General features: G+C 41.5%; 2 protein-coding genes across 2 annotated transcripts in view; both read left to right on the top strand.

The window, feature by feature from the left end:
* The window catches only part of LOC145424529 (uncharacterized), a 192,386-nt gene that overhangs the window by 82,624 nt on the left and 83,726 nt on the right, over positions 1-26,036 (top strand). The window lies entirely within an intron of this gene.
* LOC145424554 (protein NLRC3-like) overlaps positions 1-26,036 on the top strand; it is a 37,633-nt gene that overhangs the window by 5,659 nt on the left and 5,938 nt on the right. Inside the window, exons 5-9 of the mRNA XM_080297961.1 lie at positions 1,060-1,264; positions 1,416-3,213; positions 4,307-4,480; positions 4,846-5,019; positions 11,404-11,577. Of these exons, the coding sequence (XP_080154087.1) occupies positions 1,060-1,264; positions 1,416-3,213; positions 4,307-4,480; positions 4,846-5,019; positions 11,404-11,577 (2,525 nt within the window). The remainder of the gene's footprint in view (positions 1-1,059; positions 1,265-1,415; positions 3,214-4,306; positions 4,481-4,845; positions 5,020-11,403; positions 11,578-26,036) is intronic.

The following is a 26,036-nucleotide window of genomic DNA, read 5'->3' on the forward strand; positions in this document are numbered from 1 at the left end:
GACACACAGTAGATAAAATAACTGAAGGCAGGAGCAGACACCTGTATGACTTTCCACCTCTCACATAGATTATTGTCCCTGGGCAGCGCCACAGGGCTGGTAGATGTAAACAAAGCTGGAGGAGAGGATTGATTCATCTGAGAAAAGTCACAGAGTTGTGTCTTGATGCTCAATCATCCAGGTACGTAAATCCCAAAAAGCTTGATTCTGTTCATCTGGATGTTTTCAATGGGAGAAACGTTTCATCATCATCAGGTGACTTCTTCAGTCTCAGCTGACTGCAGGTTTCAATCTCATAAACAGGACATTTGTATGACTGAAACCAGCCCACTGAAGGAACAATGGGCTGGGAGGTCAGTTCATTGATCATTGGTACGCATATTGTCAGGACCATTGATCAATGGTTGTTGATCAATGGTCATGAGTCCAGTTCACAGAGAGCTGGGGAATGGCTGCAATCACAGCATGTAAGATGGTGACAGTTGTACCCTTAGGCCCCTCCTCCATTCAGAGATGGTCTTTCCTTTTCACATAAATGGCCTCCTTGACTCCGCCCTCAAACCAGCGTTCACATTTACTCAGGACCTTCTTGATGTGAAGTTCTTCTGCTTCGCTGGCTGCTGTGTCTGTGGGGATGGTGTTTGTTCTGTGTTGTTGCGTCCTGATGACGCCCAGTTTGTGCCCCAGTGGATGATGAGAGTCAAACCTTAAATACTGATCTGTATGCGTAAACAGAGTGAACCTTTAAGACCAGTTGTCTGTACGATCAACTCAGTCACCTGAAACATCTCCAAGTTTCTGGCTTTGATCATCAACCTGTTGGTAGTTCAGCTCTGAACACCAGTGAAATGTTTCTCCCACTGAAATCGCTGCATTCATATGAACAGCATCAACGTTTTGGGATCGTGGAGTTGTGGACAAAGTCTCAGTTAATCAGATAAAGTCAAACCTATAATTGGTAAAGAGTTCGTGGATGATATGCCCCTTGATCGTAAAGAAGTGGATGTTGTGTGGACTAAAGTTCAGAGTGGTGGGTCATTCATAAATATTCTGTTCCAGCTGCTGGAGGACAACATCATCACTTTTGTGAAGAACGAGCTGAAGAAGATCCAGAAGGCTCTGAATCCAAATAAGCCCCAGTGCTTGGAGTTTCAGAGGGAGGATGATGAGCAGAGGAGAAACAGCAGAGAGGCATTTGTGAAGATCACAGTGGACTTCCTGAGGAGAATGAAGCAGGAGGAGCTGGCTGACCGTCTGCAGAGACGTAAGAGGATTTATCTAAAGATTTAAGCTGCTGGATAAATGAGAGACTTGTGACACCAGTGTGTTCAGTCATTTCTCAGTGGGTCAGAAATTGTCATCAGCATTTTGTAAAATATGATTGTTAAAGTTATATTTTTATTATTATTATTCAGAACTTCCAGCTGCTGTTTGTCATCGTAAACTTAAGTCTAAGCTGAAGAAGAAGTTCCAGTGTGTGTTTGAGGGCATCGCTAAAGCAGGAAACCCAACCCTCCTGAATCAGATCTACACAGAGCTCTACATCACAGAGGGAGGGACTGCAGAGGTCAATGATGAACATGAGGTCAGACAGATTGAAACAGCATCCAGGAAACCAGACAGACCAGAAACAACCATCAGACAAGAAGACATCTTTAAAGCCTCACCTGGAAGAGATGAACCAATCAGAACGGTGCTGACAAAGGGAGTGGCTGGCATTGGGAAAACAGTCTTAACACAGAAATACAGCCTGGACTGGGCTGAAGACAAAGCCAACCAGGACATCCAGTTCATATTTCCATTCACTTTCAGAGAGCTGAATGTGCTGAAAGAGGAAAAGTTCAGCTTGGTGGGACTTGTTCATCACTTCTTTACTGAAACCAAAGAAGCAGGAATCTGCAGCTTTGAAGACTTCCAGGTTGTGTTCATCTTTGATGGTCTGGATGAGTGTCGACTTCCTCTGGACTTCCACAAAACTACAATCCTAACTGACCCTAGAAAGTCCACCTCAGTGGATGTGCTGCTGATAAACCTCATCAGGGGGAAACTGCTTCCCTCTGCTCACCTCTGGATAACCACACGACCTGCAGCAGCCAATCAGATCCCTCCTGACTGTGTCGGCATGGTGACAGAGGTCAGAGGGTTCACTGACCCACAGAAGGAGGAGTACTTCAGGAAGAGATTCAGAGATGAGGAGCAGGCCAGCAGGATCATCTCCCACATCAAGACATCACGAAGCCTCCACATCATGTGTCACATCCCAGTCTTCTGCTGGATCACTGCTACAGTTCTGGAGGATGTGCTGGAAACCAGAGAGGGAGGACAGCTGCCCAAGACCCTGACTGAGATGTACATCCACTTCCTGGTGGTTCAGGCCAAAGTGAAGAAGGTCAAGTATGATGGAGGAGCTGAGACAGATCCACACTGGAGTCCAGAGAGCAGGAAGATGATGGAGTCTCTGGGAAAACTGGCTTTTGATCAGCTGCAGAAAGGAAACCTGATCTTCTATGAATCAGACCTGACAGAGTGTGGCATCGATATCAGAGCAGCCTCAGTGTACTCAGGAGTGTTCACACAGATCTTTAAAGAGGAGAGAGGACTGTACCAGGACAAGGTGTTCTGCTTCATCCATCTGAGTGTTCAGGAGTTTCTGGCTGCTCTTCATGTCCATCTGACCTTCATCAACTCTGGACTCAATCTGCTGGAACAACAAACAACCTCCAAGAAATCTAAATTATTTAACAAACCAAACCTACAATCTCTCCACCAGAGTGCTGTGAACAAGGCCTTACAGAGTCCAAACGGACACCTGGACTTGTTCCTCCGCTTCCTCCTGGGTCTTTCACTGCAGACCAATCAGACTCTCCTACGAGGTCTGCTGACACAGACAGGAAGTAGCTGGCAGACCAATCAGGAAACAGTCCAGTACATCAAGAAGAAGCTCAATGAGAATCTGTCTGCAGAGAAAAGCATCAATCTGTTCCACTGTCTGAATGAACTGAATGATCGTTCTCTAGTGGAGGAGATCCAACAGTCCCTGAGATCAGGAAGTCTCTCCACAGATTATCTGTCTCCTGCTCAGTGGTCAGCTCTGGTCTTCATCTTACTGTCATCAGAAAAAGATCTGGATGTGTTTGACCTGCAGAAATACTCTGCTTCAGAGGAGGCTCTTCTGAGGCTGCTGCCAGTGGTCAAAGCCTCCAACAAAGCTCTGTAAGTAAACATGTGATCAGGCTTTTATCTATAACATAAACAGTGTAATGTGTGATGGACCCTTAAAAACTTAAACATATTTATTTACATGATCATCAGCACTAAATACAGTATATTATAGTTAATGTTTGATAGCAGCAGTAAATGTCAGTGTCTTAAACATATCTGGGTGTCAGCTTTAATCAAAGTCATATCCAGAATCATCCTGTAAGTAAACTTTATTTATACAGCAGCTTTCACAGGTGAAAAACCACAAAGTGCTTTACAACAGAAACAGGCAATAAAAACACAGAAGATAAAAACATTAAACAGCAAACACTGAACATCATACAGCCTAAAACTAATTAAAGGCCACTCTGAATACTAGAGTCTGAATAAATGAGTTAGTGGGACCAGTAACAGCCTTTAACTGGAAGATCTCAGATGTGAGAAGAGCTGTAGGATTGTAGAAAGTCAGAAATATAGACTGGGACTTAAAGTAAGGACTAAAACTTTAAATAAAGCCTAAAATGAACTGGTTACCAGTGTGAAGAGATTAAACTGGAGTAATGTCCAGTCTGTTTCATGTGCTGGTTAAAAGCCTCGCAGCATCATTCTGTACTGACTGAAGACGTTCAAAGACTGTGATGGAGCCATAGGTGATCAACTCCCTCATTCCTCCTCTGGTCTTATTGCTCAGCTGAAGAGGAGTTCACTTCTATATGTTACAATCAGCATCACCAGTACAGCTCCAAGGATCTGCAGCTGCTGGCAGATTCAGTCATGCATGCTTGATTGTTTTTCAGTCTCTCAGGTCAGATGAAGTCATATTCTTTATGAATTAGCATAAGAAGTCAATAAAAATTCTAAGCAAATCAAGATAAGCGTTTATCCTTGTTTTAACAAATATATGAGCGAGAGGGACCTTTTTAGTCTAAAGTTATAATCATCTGCCACATTTCTAATCTCTTTACTACGTGGACTTTTAAAATATTTTCTGTTCCCCCAGACTGAGTCTCTGTAACTGGTCAGAGAGTTCATTTAACTTGTCATTTGATAACAGTTTGTTATCAAATTACAGTTTTTCAAATTGTGTTTTTATTTTGTTTTTTAGGCTGTTTGTCCCTGATCTCTCAGACAGAGGCTGTGAAGCTCTGTCCTCAGTTCTCAGCTCCCAGTCTTCTACACTGAGAGAGCTGGACTTAAGTAACAACAACCTGCAGGATCCAGCAGTGGAGTTTCTTTCTGCAGGACTGAGAAGTCCACACTGCAAACTGAATACTCTGAGGTGAGATCAAGATATGTTGTGCTTTTCATCAATTGACAGAATTAACCAATAAGAATCCACTAAATGGGAAAAAAGTCAGTTAAACTTCTGTAATAGTTTTATGATAATTTAATGAGCAGAGAGTTATTGATCAATATGTCAGCTACTTTGGTGCTAATGCACTGCCCGGCACATGGAGCCCAATTGGCATTTGCAATAGAATACCAGAATTGATTGACCATTGTCAGTTAACAAATGTCAGCGTCATCCATTTGTTGACGCTCAGTAAAAACACAGGATTAATTGCTAAATCTAATAACTCTTTAGTGCACCCTCATTGCAACTTAACAACAGTGTTTGTTTAATGTTTATGTGTCATTTTTCAGACTGAGTCACTGTAAGCTCTCAGAGAGAGACTATGAAGCTCTGTCCTCAGCTCTCAGCTCCCAGTCCTCTAGTCTGAGACAGCTGGACCTGAGTAACTCTGACCTGCAGGATTCAGGAGTGAAGCTTCTGTCTGCTGGAGTGAAGAGTCCACACTGTAAAATGGAAACTCTCAGGTCAGGATTTAAAAATTTCCAATGATGATCACGTTAAACCTGATTTCTATTACTGCATAAACAGGAAATTGATTTTTAAAAAAGTCTTAATGTAGAAATTAGTGTCTGGGGTTTTTAGTGATATTTGTTCACTTTCTGTCTTTCATTTGCAATGAAATGTCCCATCTGCTCCTCTGAGTCCAAAATCTTTATTTTAGCAGTGCTTCATCCACCAAACCTTCTAGTTCGATTCCTGTATGCTGAAGGTTTTTACAGAGCTGTTTGTTCAGATATCAGAATTTGATTTTCAGAAACATTTAGTAATAAAAATATGATCAATTGATTATTTCTGACTGAAAAGATGAAATATACAGGGAGTGCAGAATTATTAGGCAAATGAGTATTTTGTCCACATCATCCTCTTCATGCATGTTGTCTTACTCCAAGCTGTATATGCTCAAAAGCCTACTACCAATTAAGCATATTAGGTGATGTGCATCTCTGTAATGAGAAGGGGTGTGGTCTAATGACATCAACACCCTATATCAGGTGTGCATAATTATTAGGCAACGTCCTTTCCTTTGGCAAAATGGGTCAAAAGAAGGACTTGACAGGCTCAGAAAAGTCAAAAATAGTGAGATATCTTGCAGAGGGATGCAGCAGTCTCAAAATTGCAACGCTTCTGAAGCGTGATCATCGAACAATCAAGCGTTTCATTCAAAATAGTCAACAGGGTCGCAAGAAGCGTGTGGAAAAACCAAGGTGCAAAATAACTGCCCATGAACTGAGAAAAGTCAAGCGTGCAGCTGCCAAGATGCCACTTGCCACCAGTTTGGCCATATTTCAGAGCTGCAACATCACTGGAGTGCCCAAAAGCACAAGGTGTGCAATACTCAGAGACATGGCCAAGGTAAGAAAGGCTGAAAGACGACCACCACTGAACAAGACACACAAGCTGAAACGTCAAGACTGGGCCAAGAAATATCTCAAGACTGGTTTTTCTAAGGTTTTATGGACTGATGAAATGAGAGTGAGTCTTGATGGGCCAGATGGATGGGCCCGTGGCTGGATTGGTAAAGGGCAGAGAGCTCCAGTCCCACTCAGACGCCAGCAAGGTGGAGGTGGAGTACTGGTTTGGGCTGGTATCATCAAAGATGAGCTTGTGGGGCCTTTTCGGGTTGAGGATGGAGTCAAGCTCAACTCCCAGTCCTACTGCCAGTTTCTGGAAGACACCTTCTTCAAGCAGTGGTACAGGAAGAAGTCTGCATCCTTCAAGAAAAACATGATTTTCATGCAGGACAATGCTCCATCACACGCGTCCAAGTACTCCACAGCGTGGCTGCAAGAAAGGGTATAAAAGAAGAAAAACTAATGACATGGCCTCCTTGTTCACCTGATCTGAACCCCATTGAGAACCTGTGGTCCATCATCAAATGTGAGATTTACAAGGAGGGAAAACAGTACACCTCTCTGAACAGTGTCTGGGAGGCTGTGGTTGCTGCTGCACGCAATGTTGATGGTGAACGGATCAAAACACTGACAGAATCCATGGATGGCAGGCTTTTGAGTGTCCTTGCAAAGAAAGGTGGCTATATTGGTCGCTGATTTGTTTTTATTTTGTTTTTGAATGTCAGAAATGTATATTTGTGAATGTGGAGATGTTATATTGGTGTCACTGGTAAAAATAAATAATTGAAATGGGTATATATTTGTTTTTTGTTAAGTTGCCTAATAATTCTGCACAGTAATAGTCACCTGCACACACAGATATCCCCCTAAAATAGCGAAAACTAAAACTACTTCCAAAAACATTCAGCTTTGATATTAATGAGTTTTTTGGGTTCATTGATAACATGGTTGTTGTTCAATAATAAAATTATTCCTCAAAAATACAACTTGCCTAATAATTCTGCACTCCCTGTATATTTGGTCATAGTGATATGACTCATTGCCTCACTTAAACATAAAATGTAAACAAAAATTCAAAACAATAGATTAATACAAAACAGAGTTTGACTGTTGAGCTTAAAGTGAGCTTGAATGTTATTCACTTCCTGTTTTATTTTGGTAATAATAATAATAATGGATTGGATTTATATAGCGCTTTTCAAGGCACCCAAAGCGCTTTACAATGCCACTATTCATTCACTCTCACATTCACACACTGGTGGAGGCAGCTACAGTTGTAGCCACAGCTGCCCTGGGGCAGACTGACAGAAGCGAGGCTGCCATATCGCGCCATCGGCCCCTCTGGCCAACACCAGTAGGCAAGTAGGGTAAAGTGTTTTTCCCAAGGACACAACGACCAGGACAGAGAGCCCAGGGATCAAACCGGCGACCTTCCGGTTACAGATGCGATTCCCAACCCCCTGAGCCACAGTCGCCCTGGTAGTTATCGTCTCTGATTTTTACTTTTACTTCCTCCCCCAACATTGTCTACATTAATTTCAGCTGTAGAAGGTTTTATTGACCGTTTGATTTGTCACTTTTTTTTAACTATAATTGTTGACTTATAAACTATTGCTTAAAATGTATTTTCATTAAAATACCAAATAATTTATTACTTTATCATCTAATTAGATTATAATTCTGTAAATAAGAGCGATAGTGTGGCCTGTGTGGGTTGTCTTCAGGTTCTCTGCTTCCTCCCACACTCCAAAAACATGCATGCTGGGTTAACTGGAGATGTGTGATTGTGAGCATAAATGTTTGTCTGCCTAGCTCTGTTTCTACCTGGCTACATCACCGTTACTGATGCTGAACCAATAACCTGGTCTGGACCAGGTTATGTTCAGAGTTTTTGTTTAAAATCAGCTGAAGTGCCTCATTTTCACTGATTCTTTCATTTACAGAAAGCTTTAAGTGAGATATAGATTCAGTCATATGTTACTAATATTACTTTTAACCTGAGCAGTGAAAATCCGCGGTGATCTGAAAATGTTGTGCCGGGAGTTGTGCCATTCTCTGCGGCTTCAGTGACCCTCGAAATCGAAAATGGCTGGGCCGCACTATGAATTCTGGGATATGGTGGGCCACGAAGGACACACCCGACCCATCTTTCAAATTCGGGGAAAAGAAGGACGCATTTGTCGGCTGCATTCGGAGGAATTTGGACAGCCTTCGGTGCGTCGCTGTGACGTAATCAGTCTACAAATGTGTCCTCAGGAGGACGCAGCCCATGAATTTGGACACACTGAGCCTGCGTGCTGGTAGCACCTTAGCCACAGCTCGGGTGTGGAGGAGAAGCTGAAAAAGAAGGTTTTCTAGTTTGTAAGGAGGAAAAAACTGAGAGGACTAAGTGAAAGAGAGGCTGGAGAGTAACACAGAGCAGGAATGAATGCTGCTCACACAGTTTAGACAGTTTAGCATCAAATGTTCGAGTGAGTTAGCTCCCAGCTAACTAGCAGAGCAGCTAACTAGCAAACCAGCTAACTGCACCCACAAGCTGCGACTGCGTCTTTCTAACAAGAGCGTCAGACACGCAGACTGGTTTTCTTTGTGGATGATGATGTGTTCTCACACTGATCCTTCATGCTGCCATCCACCCGCTGCTCCTGGTGTTGCCAATTCCTCAGTAAGGAAAATTGCTATTGGCTGTCCTAAAAGTCGCTGGAAGTCGCTAAATGATGTCATCACCTAATTTGGATAAATGGTCATGTAATTGTAATTGTAACGTACATTGTAGGAGAGAAAAATAACATCGTGGAAGAGACATAACGTGAGTAAAAAAATGTCCTTGAATGCATTTAAATAAATAAATCATAGTTCTGTCTGTAACTATTACAACACTCTCACCACATTTGTTAACAATTCTCTCAACAAATGTGTTTTTCCTTGTTCTTTGTTATCCAGCTGCGACTTTGAGTATAAATGTGTCATAAACAGGATAAAGCAGTGCAGGTTCAATGTAATCAACCCTCAGACTGAGTTCACAATCATCACCTGTCCCTGATACCACATCAGCACCAGAACCATGATGTGTTTACTCACATTTAAAAAGGTGGAGGGCAGTGTGAATGGACTGTTGTCATTGGTCTGAATGTGCCTCTATAAACATGTGCTCTTCATTATTGATGTTTTCCTAATGAACAGAAAATGAGACTTAACAAAATCCTTCTGACTGTTGTTGGAGCAGGTTGGGTCCTGGGTTTGAGTCCCCCACTGTACCACAGGGGCTTTTAGCTTTGTTTCACAGTGTATAGAACAACAAATAAAACCAAATCACAAAAAAACACATCAAACTTTGAGGGTTGAACCAAGGATGAGGAAGCAGACTCGGCCCCAAACATCTGGATATATGGATGGTTACCAGAGCAACCACAGCAGTGTGCTCTCAGTATATTTAGTTGTATAAAGGTGTTTGTGGTGTGTTGCAGCTGAAGCAGCCTCATGTATGTTGACACAGGGAGAAAATAGTGTGAGGACACTGTTCACAGCAGTCACAGCTCGCTGCCTTCAACAGTCTCTTCCTTCCTTGTTTGGATGTCACTGATATCATCTTCTGCTCTCACACTGACCACCTGTTGGAGCTAACATGCTAACATGGAAGCAGCAGGTATGCCACCTGTGGCAGCTGAGGTCACGTGACCTGAGTGTTTGAACCACACGTTGGAGCAGCGTTTCCAAACATCTGCACTTCAGAAGCTCCAAAGTGTGGAAATGTCACTGTGGAGCGTCTCATCGCTATCTAAGACATTTTCTTACCTCTGCAAAGCAAAGCTTGCCAACAGCACCATAGTTTGTCAATCCCAACCAATCAGAGCGCTCCTTATGTCACGTCACATGACTCGTGTGTTTTCCTCTTTGATTAGCACCCAAAGAACTAAAGAAAGGTTAAAAGGACGTTCAGCCAATCAAATCCCTCCTAGCAACAGGAAGTCTAGAGAGAAAATGGAGCAGAGAAGGAGAATCACCAGTTTAAATGTCTGAGTTTTAAACTGGTGACCCTCTAAAGAGGCTTTTATTCACTCTTTCTGTTTTCTTTACAGCTTTTTTCACCATTTAAACTGTTTAATATCAGATTTAGAAATAACTTTTGGACAGTTTTTCTACATTTGCACTAAAATGTGACATAAATAATGACTTTCTGACTTTACGTGGAACTAATCTAACGACTCAGCCTGGCTATGTTGGACTGGGTGTGGCAGCAGCTCCCAGTTTGAGTTCAGGAGACAGACACCCTCTCTACTTTGAAGATCAGCTTCAAACTTTCCTTTTTGATAAAGCTTATAGTTCGAGCTGGATCAGGTGACCCTGAACCATCCCTTAGTTATGCTGCTATAGGCTCAGGCTGTTGGTGGACTTCCCATGATGATCTGCTTTCTTCTCCCCTCTTTTCACTCCTGATGCTTTTATATGTCACTACTGCATGTCTTTTGTCTTCTGTCTCCTTAGTTTGTGTTTTGTTCTTGTCTCTCTGAGCTCATCTCGTCTCTTTCCCCTCACCCTGCAACCAGTCATGGTAGATGCTCCTCCTGGTGCCTGTTTTCACTGGGAGGATCTTTGTGTTAAAGGGAGTTCTTCTTCCCACCATCACCAAGTGCTGCTCACAGTGGATTGTGTCGCGAAATCTATCAATGTAGAGCAGTGAGACAAACCGCGTCAATAAAAATAGTCAGAGTAAAATATGTTCCAGACATTAGTCACAGTTAATGGTACATCTTGTATTGTACATCTTTAATGGCTATAAACAGACACAGAACTTCTCTTTTCTGTAACACCTTCCATACAAGGTAATAAACTTCAAGCCCTCAGGGTCTCTGGGGCTAATTATTGACTCTGGTCATCTGTTGCCAAGTAGAGTAAAATATAGTGAGACACCAAATGAGTTAAGGCCTCAGGCCTGACACATTCCTAGATTATATGTGTTGTAAGCATGCATGCAATCATCCTGTTCTAGTTTCCCTCAGCATGTATCACCTGGACAGTCACGCCAGTGAAGCTTAAGACCCTTAATGAACCGAACATCAACTCAAAATAAGCACAAATATGCAATGTGTATGAAATACTTCTGACCGTACTTGTAATAAAAGTTAACATAATGGAAGGATCCTCAAATGAACATGTTCAATAGACAACTTTAATGCAATATCAATACTGTGAGAAATATTATTAGATGGAATAATGCTGTAAAGAACATTATTAATGCAGTTATAATGATGCAGATTATATGGCAGCAATAAAAGAATTTCTGTATCTCCACAATTGTCTGATGTTTGGGGCTTTCTCTCTAATATTGGAGGCTCTTACCTTACACTGTTAAACAGCTTCAGAAGACTGTTGTTGTCCGTTGGTAATTGTCACTTTTAAATAAAGTTACATTGAATGGATGTAAATGGATAGATGTTATTGTGACAAAGAGAAAACGATTGTTGACAGATAGATTGTTGTTTTGTGTGTCTGCAGTCTTTCAGGCTGTCTGATCACAGAGGAAGGCTGTACTTCTCTGGCCTCAGCTCTGAGCTCCAACCCCTCTCATCTGAGAGAGCTGGACCTGAGCTACAATCATCTAGGCTACTCAGGAATTAAGCTGCTGTCGGCTGGACTGAAGGAACCAGGCTGGAGACTGGACACTCTCAGGTATGGAGAGAATGTCTGATAGAGGAGGAAGAGCTGGAAACATTTCCTGTGTTCTTCACTCACTTCCTGTTTGTTTCCTGCAGATGAGACATGAAAAATCACACATGCAGGAATATTTTCAGGGACAGACACACTAGTCTAGCTGGATAGAACATGGATATTTATGTAGGGGTCTCCAAGGAGTCTGTTTGCAGGAACATTAATTATAACTGATAAGTCATGTTGAGAGTTTCATTAAAAGTAGACCTAGAGGTCCATAAATATTTGGACAGAGACAACATTTTGTAACTTTAGACTTTATTAGGTCACAGGTGTACCTGAGATAGTGGGATAGTGTGACAAAGAGGCAGACAGGAGCAGCTAAGATTTGGAAATGGAAGCTTAAATAATGACAAACTCTACATTCACACCTGAATTCACAATAATTTGTTCTCAAGTGCACATTTAGCAGCTAATGCTAATACTGTTTTCCTTTGCTTTCTACAACTTGAGTAGCTATTGCTAAGTAGGCCACTTTGGTCTGCTAAAGATTTGTGTGACCATGATGGAAACTCTGATAAGCTAATGCTGCTAAGCTAATGCTGTTTATGGACCCTGTTAGAATCAATATTTCATTCTTATTCTGTTGTTTGAGAACAATATTAACGTTTCACATCATTATAACACAAGAGAAAAGGATATTAGCGTTAGCTAGCTTTAGCTGCTAATGGGAGCCTACTTAGCATAAACCCTTCACATCATTATAATGCAAGGAAAAAGAGTCACTCATGGCAGCCTATTTAGCATTAACGTCACATCATTATAACACAAGAGAAAAGGGTATTAGCATTAGCTACTAGTACTTAATTATTCACCCCTAATTAGAATAAGCCGCTAAAAGCAGCCTACTTAGCATTAACTCCTCACTTCGTTGTTACCCAACGGAAAAGAGTATTATTATTATTAGCTACTATCATTTTTAATAAGTAAGAGAAAAGTGTTAGCATTATTGGATAATGCTAACTCACATTAAATTAGCATTAGCTATTTACAACAGCGTACTTAGAATTAGCCGCTCACATTGGTCATGTCCAAATTCATGGGCTGCATCCTCCTGAGGACCCGGCTTTCGCGGTCTCCGTGGGCCAGGTCCTCAGAAGGTCAGGTAGGCCGGAAGTAAACGGCTGGGGAAATGGGACGGTCTAGCCTTCTGATTAGCGTCACCGCTGTCTCGGTGGAGTTTAATAAACTCGGCCGTCTGCTCCTTGCTATCTAAAATATAACAGGACACCGGCGTAAATTCTTGACCGTCTCATACTTCTGTTTAATTAGTTTTCTGTTTGACGTTTAGTCAGCTGTGTAAAAACCAAGGAGTAACCCACCCGGGGGATTAATAAAGTTTTATTTTATCTAATCTAATTGAATAACTTTAATGTCAGCCAAACTGATTTATTCACGAACACACAAAACACTGAAAAAAGCCCAACAATAACATTTTTAGGTTGTCTAAGTGACTTATATATTATGTTTAACCCGAGCAGCGAAACTCCGCGGTGATCTGAAAATGATGTGCCGGGAGTTGTGCCGTTCTCGGCGGCTTCAGTGACCCTCGAGTTCTCGGCTAGTTATCAAGCTGTTGGGTAACAGACGTCTCCGAAAACGTCGAAGCACTTTTGCAAATATGCAATATCTTGATTAACCGAGCATATATTTGATGTTTACACAGCTACTTTCTCGCCTGAAAATATGTTAAAAGTTTATTTTGTGACCCAGAAGGATTAGTATGAGTAATTTTAAAACTTAGTAGCTGCCGCCATTGTTGGAAACTGGAGTTTGGCTGGGCTGCACTATGAATTCTGGTATATGGTGGGCCACGAAGGACACACCCGACCCATCCTTCAAATTCGGGGAAAAGGAGTACGCATTTGTCGGCTGCATTCGGAGGAATTTGGACAGCCTTCGGTGCGTCGCTGTGACGTAATCGGTCTACAAATGCGGCCTCAGGAGGATGCAGCCCATGAATTTGGACACGACCATTGTTAGAAAGTAAGGGAAAACAGTTTTAGCAATAGTGCGTAATGCTAATTCACGTCAACGTAGTATTAGTTAATAAGGGCAGCCTACTTAGCATTAACTGCTCACTAATATAATGCTAATTCACATCAAATTAGCATTAGCTGCTCAAGTTGTTATAAGGAAAGAGAAAACAGTATTAGCATTAGCTGCTAATAATTATTCACCCCTAATTAGAGTTAGCCCCTAATGGCAGCCTACTTAGCATTAACTCCTGACATTGTTTTAAGGCAGGGGAAAAGAGTTACCATTATCGGATAATGCTAAATCAGATCAAATTAGCATTAGTTAATAACGATAGACTTTGTATCATTAGCTGCTGTCATTCTTACAAAGCAAACAGTATGAGCAGTACTAGCTGCCCACATTGTTAAAGGGGAAGAGAAAATGATATTAGCATTAGCTGGTAATAATTATTCACTCCTAATTAGAATTAGCCAGTTAATTAATGCTAAATAGGCTTAACTAAAATGAAAGTAAATGTTAGCTATAGCTGCTGATATTTGTCGTGTCCAAATTCATGGGCTGCATCCTCCTGAGGCTGCATTTGTAGACCGATTACGTCACAGCAACGCACCGAAGGCTGTCCAAATTCGTAGACTCCTCCGAATGCAGCCGACAAATGCGTCCTCCTTTTCCCCGAATTTGAAGGATGGGTCGGGTGTGTCCTTCGTGGCCTACCATATCCCAGAATTCATAGCGCGGCCCAGCCAAACTCCAGTTTCCAACAATGGTGGCCGCTACTAAGTTTTAAAATTACTCATACTAATCCTTCTGGGTCATGTTATGGTTCAAAATATTGGGGATGGAGACAAGAGAAAAAACCACAATAACAACACTGGTCCGGCCGGGTTGAGTCAAACGATGAATTTAATAGTCACACGCGTGGGAGATGGACACTGTATGCAGACAGCCTCAGATCTCAAAATGGTGGAGCATTGATCAAACTTTTATAGCCTCTGGTGCCTCCACCTTATCATAAAAGCCTAAACATTCACATGCTTTCTCTCACATGGCGCCTAAGCTACGACCTTGGCTCCCTGTTTCTCTGCTCCTGCTGAAATGGGGCAGAAAACTCCAGCATGTTCTGTTCTCTTCTAATCAGACAAATAAGGCGATGCCTTTCTGCGAACAGTATTTCTTATAACTCAGCAGTATAATGCATCATAAAACAATATCATTCATTCACAATAAATCAGCAGTTTAATGTAATGCAAATCAGTTTAACTAATGCAATAGTCATCAGCTTCTTCTAATTCAGGAGAATAATGCCAACTAAAACTACATAATAATTCACACTCTTTAATTAGGGGTCTAACATGGCATAAAATAATATTATAATCTAATAATTCCCCCTGATGAGCTCATTAGAATAATGAGCTCACCAACACCCCATAATCCAGTGTGGCCGGGTTCATCTCTTCTCACTCCTGAGGTCCTTTGTCCCCCTGAGGGGCGAACCATATGTGAGATGACCTCTGTGTTTGCGCAGTTCAGATGTAAGAAAAACTATTATTCCAACAATAGCAGGTACAGATGACACTCCCCAGTTCTCCCACAGCTTTATTTTGGTGCTACCTTATACCTTTCAGACGTACTCAGACTAGAACCTCTGTCCAAGGAGCTTTTAGCCTTTATTTTATTGCTGCAGCTACCAGTGTCGTCCAGTTGGGTGATCCTCTGCTCTTCATGCTTCAACCTTAGGGGTTAGACAACCCTTCAGTCGTGGCACAGATCAGGGGATTATTCTGCCCCGATTTCAAACAACGATCTGTGTATCCTCCAGAAAAAGGAACAGGAAGGTGTCCCCCTTTTTGCCCAAGAGCCTCTCGAACCTCGTTGGTCTGGTGTTCCCGGATTTCCGCCAACCCCTTCATGGTTATTGCTGTGTTTATGGGATCCATCCTTTTGTGGTGACTAGCTGGAGCCCAAACGCCATGACCCTTGGACCCAGTTGATGTCTCGGCAGTCACTGTGTCTGACTCTGCTACGGAGGATCCTCGTATATCTGTGACCTCGTCTGGTGTCTGTTCCTTTCTCTGTAAGAGACAGAAAACCAAAACACCTCTCTTCCTAACCCTAATAATCCAATGTTGTTATCTACTGACCTTCTAGTGATTCAGAATTGGTCTAAAACATTCAGAATGTCCCAGGGACTTATTCTAATCATATCCTATGTGTGTGTAAGCGTGTTTGCATTTAGCCCTCTGGACTCAAAGTCAATACCTGCAATATATCAGTCCGGACAATCACGCCGAACCAAGCTTATGACCTTCAAAAGACCAAGTGCCAACTCATTATGAGCACATTTGCAAGGTGTGTCTGAAAATTATTGAAACCACTCTTTTTAACAAAAGACAAACGCTATTCAGTTCATTTCAATGATTGATGCTTACACATGGAAATAATGATTTATGCTTCTTACTGATTCTCTACAAAAGACCGGAAACTTCTCAGGCCACTATTAGCTTAAGCTTTACCATTCCTAAGTTATTAAAGACACAAATGAAGTTATGAAAATGTTCAAGTAATCCTTGTGTGATGTTAAAACTCAACTTCCCCCCCTTTTTTTGACACATTCCAATGTGTCAAATCAACGGAGCTAGAACATTCAAAGAAAAGGTTAGGCAGCTACAAGGTTTCCCAGATTGATAAGTTGATCTGCGTGTAACGTTCTGACTCAGGTATTTAATATTTTAATAAATGTCGTTTAATTAACTGCCACTATTTAAACTTAACAAAAGGCATAATTGAAGCAAAGATCACAAAGAATAACATGATATCAGTGTTTTGTAAGCGCGTGCGGCCTTCTATGCTCGAAGCCTTTCCCCTCAATAGATCAGTCAGACATTCGCGTTGACTGTAGCTTTTAACCCTTATTAACTTGAGCACAACTCTACAATGAGCAACAAATTGCAATATGTATAAAAATGATCATGGTTACACCTGCAATGAAAAATTATATCATTATCCTAACACCTGTAAATAAAAGATTCATCAGAGGTTATAACAATCACAGGAACACAGATGTTAGTATAAGGTCAAAAGCTTCAATAAATGATCATCGATGCAATGCTTGTTGCATGATTCCCATACAATAATAATGCTGATATTAAAATAACAGTAAAACACCCCCTTTATCCCGTTTCACTTGACCCATAAACGTTTATAAATGCCTCTTTTAAATTTTATTTCCCCCTGTTCTCCCCTTACTGACCACAGCAGGGGATCTTAGTTTTGAATCAGCCATGAATCCAGCTCACCTGATTCATCAGTGAGCTCCACCATCACTGGCGTCTGACAGGGTGGCGCTGCATACTCTTCCTTTAATGTCACTATTTTCAACCTGTTAATTAGAGTGTTTAAACCTGAAGTCGACTACGTCCACAACAAGTCAATACAGCTTGTTATACATACTTTTAATCAACCACTCACCCAGAGGATCTCCAATCCCAGGAAATTCCTTCTCCTCAGTCAATGAGTCTGTCCTCCTTCCATGCCCTGTTAACTGGTCCATCCAGAGCCATATGATCTCAAAATATACATACAACAAGCCAAACCACACCTTGGTCACACCAACCCTTTTCCGCCCCGAAGATGTCCAATGCCATCCTAATATGGACTGAAAGTGGCTTTAACGCTGACTGTCCAGACAATCCATTTTATAACATTTCCTGGTCAGATCTGCCAATCTCCGCCCCAGGGTTTTAACCATTTTGCAATTTTCATTAGTTTCTATGTTTTTTCTAGTTTTGCCTCCAGATTTTCAATTTTTTACCAGTTGGAATCAGTTTTTACCAATTCTTTGCTAGTTTAGTCTAGTTTTTATTTTCTGAAAATCCTTAGTTTCAATTTAGTTTTATTTGTGTTTTGCAAAAGTTAAGTGTAACAAAATCTCAGTTCCATCATATCAGTCATGCTCTTCTGGTTATCCTTGGGTGTTGAGACTAATAACTATTAACTCTTGCCGCACCGAGTGTTCCTAATTTTGGTTGAAGTGAATTGATAACAATTTTGAAGGCGATTGTTTCACACATTTATTTAGATGTCCCAGTCCTGTTATCTCGGGATACATCACGCTGCCTTATCTGGGGTTAGCTGTTTTCTGGGGATGCGGGTTGAGTGGGGGAGCTCTTCAAGATAAGCTAGGTTAACCTTCTTGTGTGGGCTTTTCAAGTGCACTTCGAGGTTTGTGGGATTTTTAGTTTTATAAATGTCCCTCATAACCCCCTGATGACCCAGTATTTCATTTTTGCGCACTGTAGTACACATTTAGTTTTTGCTTGTAGCTCTCATACTCTACTTGCCACTCTTCTAAGTCCTGATGTTTCTTAGAGAGGACAACAGTACCTTTAACCTTAAATCACATGTGTCGGGGTGTGGCCTTGCCAATTGTTTTTCCCACCTTTTCAAAATGGCTGGCGTGCCCACAAGCACATTTTATGGAAGAAAGAAAGGTAAGCTTGATATTTACATTTAAAATGTTTTGTCAAACTCAGATTTTTATTTTATTCAAAAAATAAACATCTAGTAAATAATTTGAGGGGTCTTTAAGAATTAGTCTTATTTAGTTTCACAGAGAACATGACTAATTTATTAATGTATGTTCTACACATTGGGACTTTGTACTTATATTTATTGGTCGCATTTGCGACCAAATTGGTCGCACTCTAGAACCCTGCATGAAGATTAAACCACTACATTCTCGGCTAAAAAAATATTAAAACGGTATTTGGTGACACACAAACAGGGTTTTTCAAAGTTCAGTTCTGTTAGCTTCCACAAGCTGGCTGTAGTGTGCTAAAAACAATGGCCACCAGGCCAAAGCAATGGTTTTGACTCGATCAGCGTTAGCCCCGCCCCCTGAGTTTGATGGGTGAGGTTGACAGATAAAATTATTTCATGGTGAGACCAGAAGGAGTCAACTGTGCCAAAATGAATTAATTAAATACACCATTAAATAATTATTTAAATGTGGCAATAATTAATTAAATATGTCAATAATTAAATGTGTCACTAATTAATTAATTTCATGTGTCGTAAATATTTATGTACTCAATTATTTCCAATTTTAATTAATTATTGCCACATTTAATTAATTATTTAATGGTGTAATTAATTAATTATGGCAGTCCTGGCGTTCCATATGGTAGAGCAGAACGCTGATAATTTTATTAAAGATGAAAGACTTAAGACAGTGTTTTAACTCTCAGTAATGCCACAGTGATCATTTGATATATGGACCTGCAGCAGAGTTTAGGCCCAGACACGGCTAATGATGTCAGACTGAACGATCAGATAATTATTCACCCCTAATTAGAATTAGCTGCTAATGGCAGCATACTTAGCATTAACTCCTTACATCGTTATAATGCAAATGATGCTAACTTGCATTAAATTAGACTGCTGTTATTAGCTAATGCTATTTAGCAGTAGCTGCTCACATTGTTATAAAGCAAAGGAAAACGATATGAGCATTAGGTTCTAATGCGTATTTGCTTTAAATTAGACGTAGGTGCTAATGGCGGACTACTGAGCATTAGCAGCTCAGATGTTGTAATGCTAGGGAAAAGAGTGTTAGCATTAGCCGTTCACATTGTTATAAAGTTTAGGGAAATTGGGTTAGCATTAGCTACTCATATTGTTAAAAAGTAAGTGTTAACATTAGTGCATAATGCTAATTCACATCAAATTAGCATTAGTTAATAACGGCAGCCTATTTAGCATTAGCAGATAATGTTGACCTTGGCCCACTGGAAAAGTTAAGAACTAAAGATTTAGGAGTGTTTCTCGATAGCTCTTTCTCATTTGAGAAACAAATAAATTCTGTTATTAAAACCAGCTGTAAGGTTTATATTGTTGATTGTCATTTATGCTTAGAAATATTTACTCATATATGCTTAGAGTTGTATAATTGATTGCATGATGATAGAGGTTTGATCCTCAGTAGTCTTTACAGCAGGGGTGCCCAATCCCGGTCCTCGAGAGCTACCGTCCTGCAGCTTTTAGATGCATCCTTGTTCCCACACACCTGAATCAAATGAATGGCTTGTTATCAGGCCTTTGCCAAACATGATGGCATTCTGAAGAGATCAAACCATTTGATTCAGCTGTGTTGGAGTAGGGATGCATCTAAAAGCTGCAGGATAGTAGCTCTCGAGGACCGGGATTGGGCACCCCTGCTGTAAAGACTCTGTGTGCCTTCCAGAGTGCTCTGGCATGCACACACCACTTGGGGCCATGAGAGAGGTCATACCCTCTCGTACTGATTTATGGTGTAGGACAGGGGTCTCAAACTCAATTTAGCTGGGGGCCGCTGCAGGCAGAGTCTGGGTGAGGCTGGGCCGCATTAGGTTTTCCACAAGAAAGGCAAGGTAAAAAAAATTCCAATCTTCTCAAATCTCTTTATTTTTATTTTTTAACACAAAATATGAAAAATAAATAAACAAATTAAGAATTAATAAGAAAATAAATCAATCTGTAATACATAAATAAAATAATAATAAGATATTTTTAGTCAGTGAACTTGTGTGTTTCTTTCAGTCTTCTATATCTGCTGTGTTTAGATTGAAATGTCTGTATTAACAGTTCTATAACCTTCTTCTGAACATGAATGGAACACTGTAGAAAATGAACTGTTCTTCTGAACATGGCTTCTCTTGCCTACTCCTTGCTGCTAGAGACCTGGCAGCGTTTCCTCTCGCATAGCCGAGCCAGATTTGGCCTGAGGGAGGAAGCAGTTGCGGCCCTCAGTATGTCTTGAAGATGATCATCCGTAAGTCTGGACCTGTACTTGGACTTATTGAAGTTCAAAGTGGAGAAGAGCTTTTGGCACAAGTATGTGCTACCAAAAAGGCACATGGTCCGCTTGAACATTCGGGAAAGCCGAGGGAAACTAGGGCTCAATTCTCTCAAAAATTGTCCAAGCTTGTCTGCTTTTCCACTCACCTCCCTGAACTTTGCTTTGAGTTCAGAGTTGCACTGCAGCTCAATGAGCTCCATTTGAAGCACAGAAGGGGCATCTTGCACATCAAAGGAGAAGGGGTCCGCAAAAATGTGAAAGGTGGCTCTGTGTGTCTTGAAGTCAGCAAATCTGTGATCAAATTCCTCCTGTAGCCTCAAAATGACATCAACATACTCGTCAGCACTGAATGGTGTGCCTGCATCCACGAGTGCCTTGCATGCTGGGAAATGGCAAAGGTTTGTCTGAGAGAGCTGAGCTTTCCAGAGCGCCAGTTTTGTGGAGAATGCTCTCACGTTGTCATAGGCAGCACTGACAAGTTGCCCCTGGCCTTGTAACGTCTTGTTCAGTACATTAAGCTCATGTGTTATATCAACAAGAAAAGCTGAGTCCATGAGCCATTTGGGATCAGTTAGCACAGGAACACTAACTCCATCCTTCTCCATGAAGGCTTCACTTCTGCTCTCAACTCAAAAAGTCTCTTTAATACATTTCCCCTGCTGAGCCAACGTACCTCAGTGAAGTCGAGCACATCCCCATATTCTGACTCCATTTCCTCTAAAAAAGCACAGAACCTTCGGTGCTTTAAGCCCCTGGATCTGATTTGGTTGATGCATTTCACAACAATAGACATCACATTGTCAAACTTCAGGCATTTACTGCAAAGGACCTGCTGATGGATGATGCAGTGCAGAGCAATGGCCTCCTCCACGCCTTCCTCTTCCAGTTTGTTTTGTGCCACCAGTCCATTTTTCCTCCCTGTCATTGATGGCGCTCCATCTGTTGTTATTCCAACAAACCTCTTCCATGGCAAACCAACATTCTCAATGGCATCACACAGCTTGTAAATATCTGCTGAGCGGTGGTCTGGCCATGCATTGGAATTACTGTGAGTCTCAACGCGTAGAGAACGTCATTTCTGCTTCTTTTTCTTGCAACCGTAGCACGGCGATCGGCAGATAAAAAGCCGGTAGCAGTCTCCTTTGTTTTTACGCTCGATGTTCATGTCTTTCATGACGACACGAACACCGTGGCGTTTGCAGATGGTAGAAAGTGCAGGGAGAGCGAGCGCAAAAAAGGCGACTGCTCACGGCGCCGGGCTGTTGTTACAGGAGAAAGAAGCGGAAACGACACCGTGACATATAACAAATAACATCAGCTGTTTCTGATGTTAGTTGTTTTGACTGCTTTTACATTATATTGAAATATATGTAATGTTCATGTTTGCTGCAATGCAAACGCAGTGATGCAAATAAAAACATCGAGCCACAAATTACGGTGCGACCCTATAATTAGTCCGGGTTACCGGGGACTGTTGTTGCCGATGAACAGGTGTCGCTATGTGACTGCAGACTAAATTGGGCTGCATTGAGTTCATGACTTTTCTTTTATCCCGCCGCCTACGCATCACTGTGAGAGTTAATATGAGATCTCTCTCTGTGGAAAAATAACTTTAAATCCCACTGACGTGTGTATAAATCTATATACGTATAATGTCCCGCTGGGCAGCAACTTAAAAAAACAACTTTTTCTGAAGTGTTGTGAACGCAGCGCGCTGGGGCGAATGTCGGCGTTTGCCCAATAGAAAGGAGGAAGCCAGCCAGGCACAGGAAAGAAAGAAACACTCCAGGGCAACGCTGCTGGAACTTTGACTCATTGAGAAATGTTTCCCTGCTTGCATCAAGCCCGGCTGGTGTCCCCTGAGATACATATCCCACCATGATTGGTGGGTTAATTCAGCTCCGCCCACAACACTGTAAAGTGTCATACATTATCAAACTAACATTACATTTTCATATTAAGGTGGGGCCAAAAACTATCGTCCTGCGGGCCACAATTGGCCCGCGGGCCACGAGTTTGAGACCCCTGGTGTAGGAGGACACCTACTCTGTGTCTGGTTAAGTATAAGAGCCCTTTGTTAGGGGGACCGCTGGACTCTTAGCACCAGCTTTGGGGTCACAGGGTCACATCTGGAACGAACACACACACACACACACACACACACACACACACACACACACACACTATGCACAGACTGGTACTCTTTGTTCATACCTGTGTAAGACGTCATAATGAACTTGTGCATATTCATGTAAGCTCAATAAAGAGCAGTGTTACGAGGGAGCAGACGAGAGCGACTGAGGTCAAGTGAAGGAACGGCGCTGTCACAGTTCTCTCCCTCATCAATTGTCTGGTTCCAGCGGTGGGTCTGTGCTAGACGACCCATCACCAGCTTTTTCCACTGGTTACCAGTACGTGGTAGAATCCACTTCCAGATCTGGTTGTCTTTAAATCTGTGAATGGATTGGCTCCATCTTATCTCTCTTTAACAAAATAATCCAAGTGGAGTGTCATGGTTCGGATTTTGAGGAAGAGACTACGACTGCATGGTCTCAGTAGATGTCAGAATAGTGATTTTTATTATACATATGTACATATGGGGAAGATGAGCAGTACAAGGCTCTAAGCGCTGATCTCCCTCCGAACAGTTTCTTCACAAGGGTTTTATTGCAATGATGACATCAAGTCACATGATAAGTATCAGTCAATTCCCAGAACTCAGGAAGTTTCCCCTTATATGGCCTCCAGATGTTTCCACTCAGTCCAGCACTCGGAGAAAACCGTGTGTGTGTGGTGTGTATCTCTATTCGTGTCTATTGTGTGTGTATGTCAAACAGAGAGCATGTCCTGAGCCGACCTCACAGTTCTCCATGAGTGTGTGCGTGTCCTACATGACTATGTAGGTGCGTGTAGTGTGGACTTAAATGTGTGTACTCTGTATAAGTGTATTCAATTGTTGTCCAGAACCAAATATGGGGTTGTCTTTAGTCGGGCTCAGCTCTAACAACATTCCAATGGAATGGGTGTGGGGAATGTGTAGTTTTGTGATATTGTGAGTTCAGGCCAACCAAAGTTGGGTGTCCTCATATGACTTTTACTGCGGCCTGACTGGACCCCCAGCTAAACTGGTGCTTTACTAACTGATAGAGTATTGTATCTAGAATGCCCTTGTAGCAGATTTACTAAATGATAAGTGATACATGATAATATTGATGATAAGCTGATGCGGACTAATGAAGTAATAATGAAATAATAACAGTGCCTTATGACTGATATATAGTGACAGTAAAATAGGATGTTTTCCTCAATAACTCCCCCTTTTGTGCTGGCTATGCCAGCACAACTTCAACCAATACGTTACAGCACTTATCAACCCCAACATCCTCGTTAGTTTCTAAATTTTCCCACAGTTTCATGATCCCTGTTCCCCGGCTCTTTTACTTTTACTCTAAACTTCGTGATAAGAGTATCAAATTATGAGTATAAAATATGCAACTAACGTACAAAACAATTACGATTCCTTTAAACTATCAATTCCTTCAGACTAGAGCCTGGAATGAATTAATCAAATGCTGCTTGGCGCGACGCTCCTCTTCATTCTTCAACCTCAGGGGTTAAACAACCCTTCAGTCGTGGCACAGATCAGGGGATTATTCTGCCCCGATTTCGAACAACGATCTGTGTATCCTCCAGAAAAAGAAACCGGAACGTGTCCCCCTTTTTGCCCCAGAGCCTCTCGAACCTCGTTGGTCTGGTATTCCTGGATTTCCGCCACCCCTTCATGGTTATTGCTGTGTTAATGGGACCCATCCTTTTGAGGGGACTACCCGGAGCCCAAACGCCATGAGCCTTGGACCCAAGTGGTGTCTCGGCCGTCACTGTGTCTATCTCTGCTGCGAAGGATCCTCACCTATCTGTGACCTCGTCTGGTGTCTGTTCCCTCCTCTGCAAGAGACAGAAAGCCAACACACCTCTCTTCCTACCCCTAATACGCTAATGTTGTTATCTACTGACCTTCATAGACTAAGTGCCAGCTCGTTATAAGCACCTTTGCAATTTGTGTATAAAAGCAAACAAACCTCAAACAAATTGGGCATTCTTAATTCCAACTTCCATTTAAATGTAGTACTCAAGTTTGTGATCATCTAGTTATGCTCCTCACTGGTTCTCTAAATTGTCAAAAAACCTTTAATTTTGCCATACCTAAATTATTAAAACACAAACGAAATCATAGACCTCTTATATAGCTTTTTGCCTTTATGAGCACACTTCAATAATGAGAAACAACCTGCAATCTGTACCAAAAATCTTCATGGTTACACCTGCAATTAAAGACCAGATGCATTTCATATCCGTTTTAATTCTTCCTTATCTAAAACCTCCTCAGTTTCAGGTTAGTTTTGATTAGTCACAATTAATAGTTCTAGTTTTATTTGCAATCTCCCCACTGGAAACTGCACAAGAACATTACACATCCTCTCCAAAACACTCTCCCGCCAAACTGTAACCCTGTGTAACATGTTAAGCTCCTCCAACTCACAATTTACCTAAAAAGCAAATCCGTTAAATCAAGCAGCTCATTTACAACCCCCTGTAAATCATAAGAGTAATAAAAGATTCAGCAAAACAGACAAGTCTCATGTTCAGGTTTTCTCCGATCATTAAATCACTATTATTGCCACAATTTGTTTTATTCACACTTGGGCAATGTTACTCCACTTGTTTATCACTCAGAGCCCCCTAATGGCCAGTTAGTGAGCTCTAGGTCAAACTGTCCCCAAATCAGTTATTTGTTATTGTTACTTGTTTTATTATTATTCTTTGTTTTCATGTCACTTGTCTGTTTTCTACTGCCCGCATTCTTACCAAAGCAAAGCAAACATTAGCAGCACACTGACCACAGTCAGGCAGGCATCCACATTCCAGAGGTGCTATAAAAAGATTTCCTGTCAGAGGAAAACATTAAGAACTGTAACGCTGTAAAGAAAAATATATAAATGTTAACGCTGTGCAGTTACCTCTGTAAGCAACACACGACACAAAAATGGCATTTAAAAGTTCACTCATCCTCGAATATTTTGTCATCCTTCTACTCCTGTAAAAAGAAACACACATAAATTCATCCACCCTCTTGTTCTATCTAGGTGGAGGTTAACCTTAAGTCGTAGTCAAGTCTTGTCATCCTGTACCAGTCAGTCCGTTTGTTTTATTTCCAGTCTTTCATCCATTCATTCATTCATCCATTCTTTCTTTCTTTGCTGATAGAGGAAACCCTCGCCGCATTTAGATTTCCGCCCTCAGCAAAATGACGTCATTTCAAAAAGAAAAACAAGAACTTGAGATCGGATTACCTCGCTGAATCCTTTTTTAGACAGGGACTCTCGTTTCTAATTGTCCCCATAAGTGTTTCCTCCAGAACCCATTTCAATGCGGAGAAACTCACAACAATTTTCTCGCCGACGTGTAATGCTTGTAATTTCCGATGTGCAGATCTGCTTAAAGAAAAGATTCAGAAACAAAAATCAGTGCACTGTTCAAAATATAAATCAAAAATCAAAAGTAAATAAAAAGAAGCCTGGGTCTTCGGACTTGTCAGTGAATATTC

Source organism: Astatotilapia calliptera, chromosome 3 (assembly GCF_964374335.1).
Source record: "Astatotilapia calliptera chromosome 3, fAstCal68.1, whole genome shotgun sequence".
NCBI lineage: Eukaryota > Metazoa > Chordata > Actinopteri > Cichliformes > Cichlidae > Astatotilapia > Astatotilapia calliptera.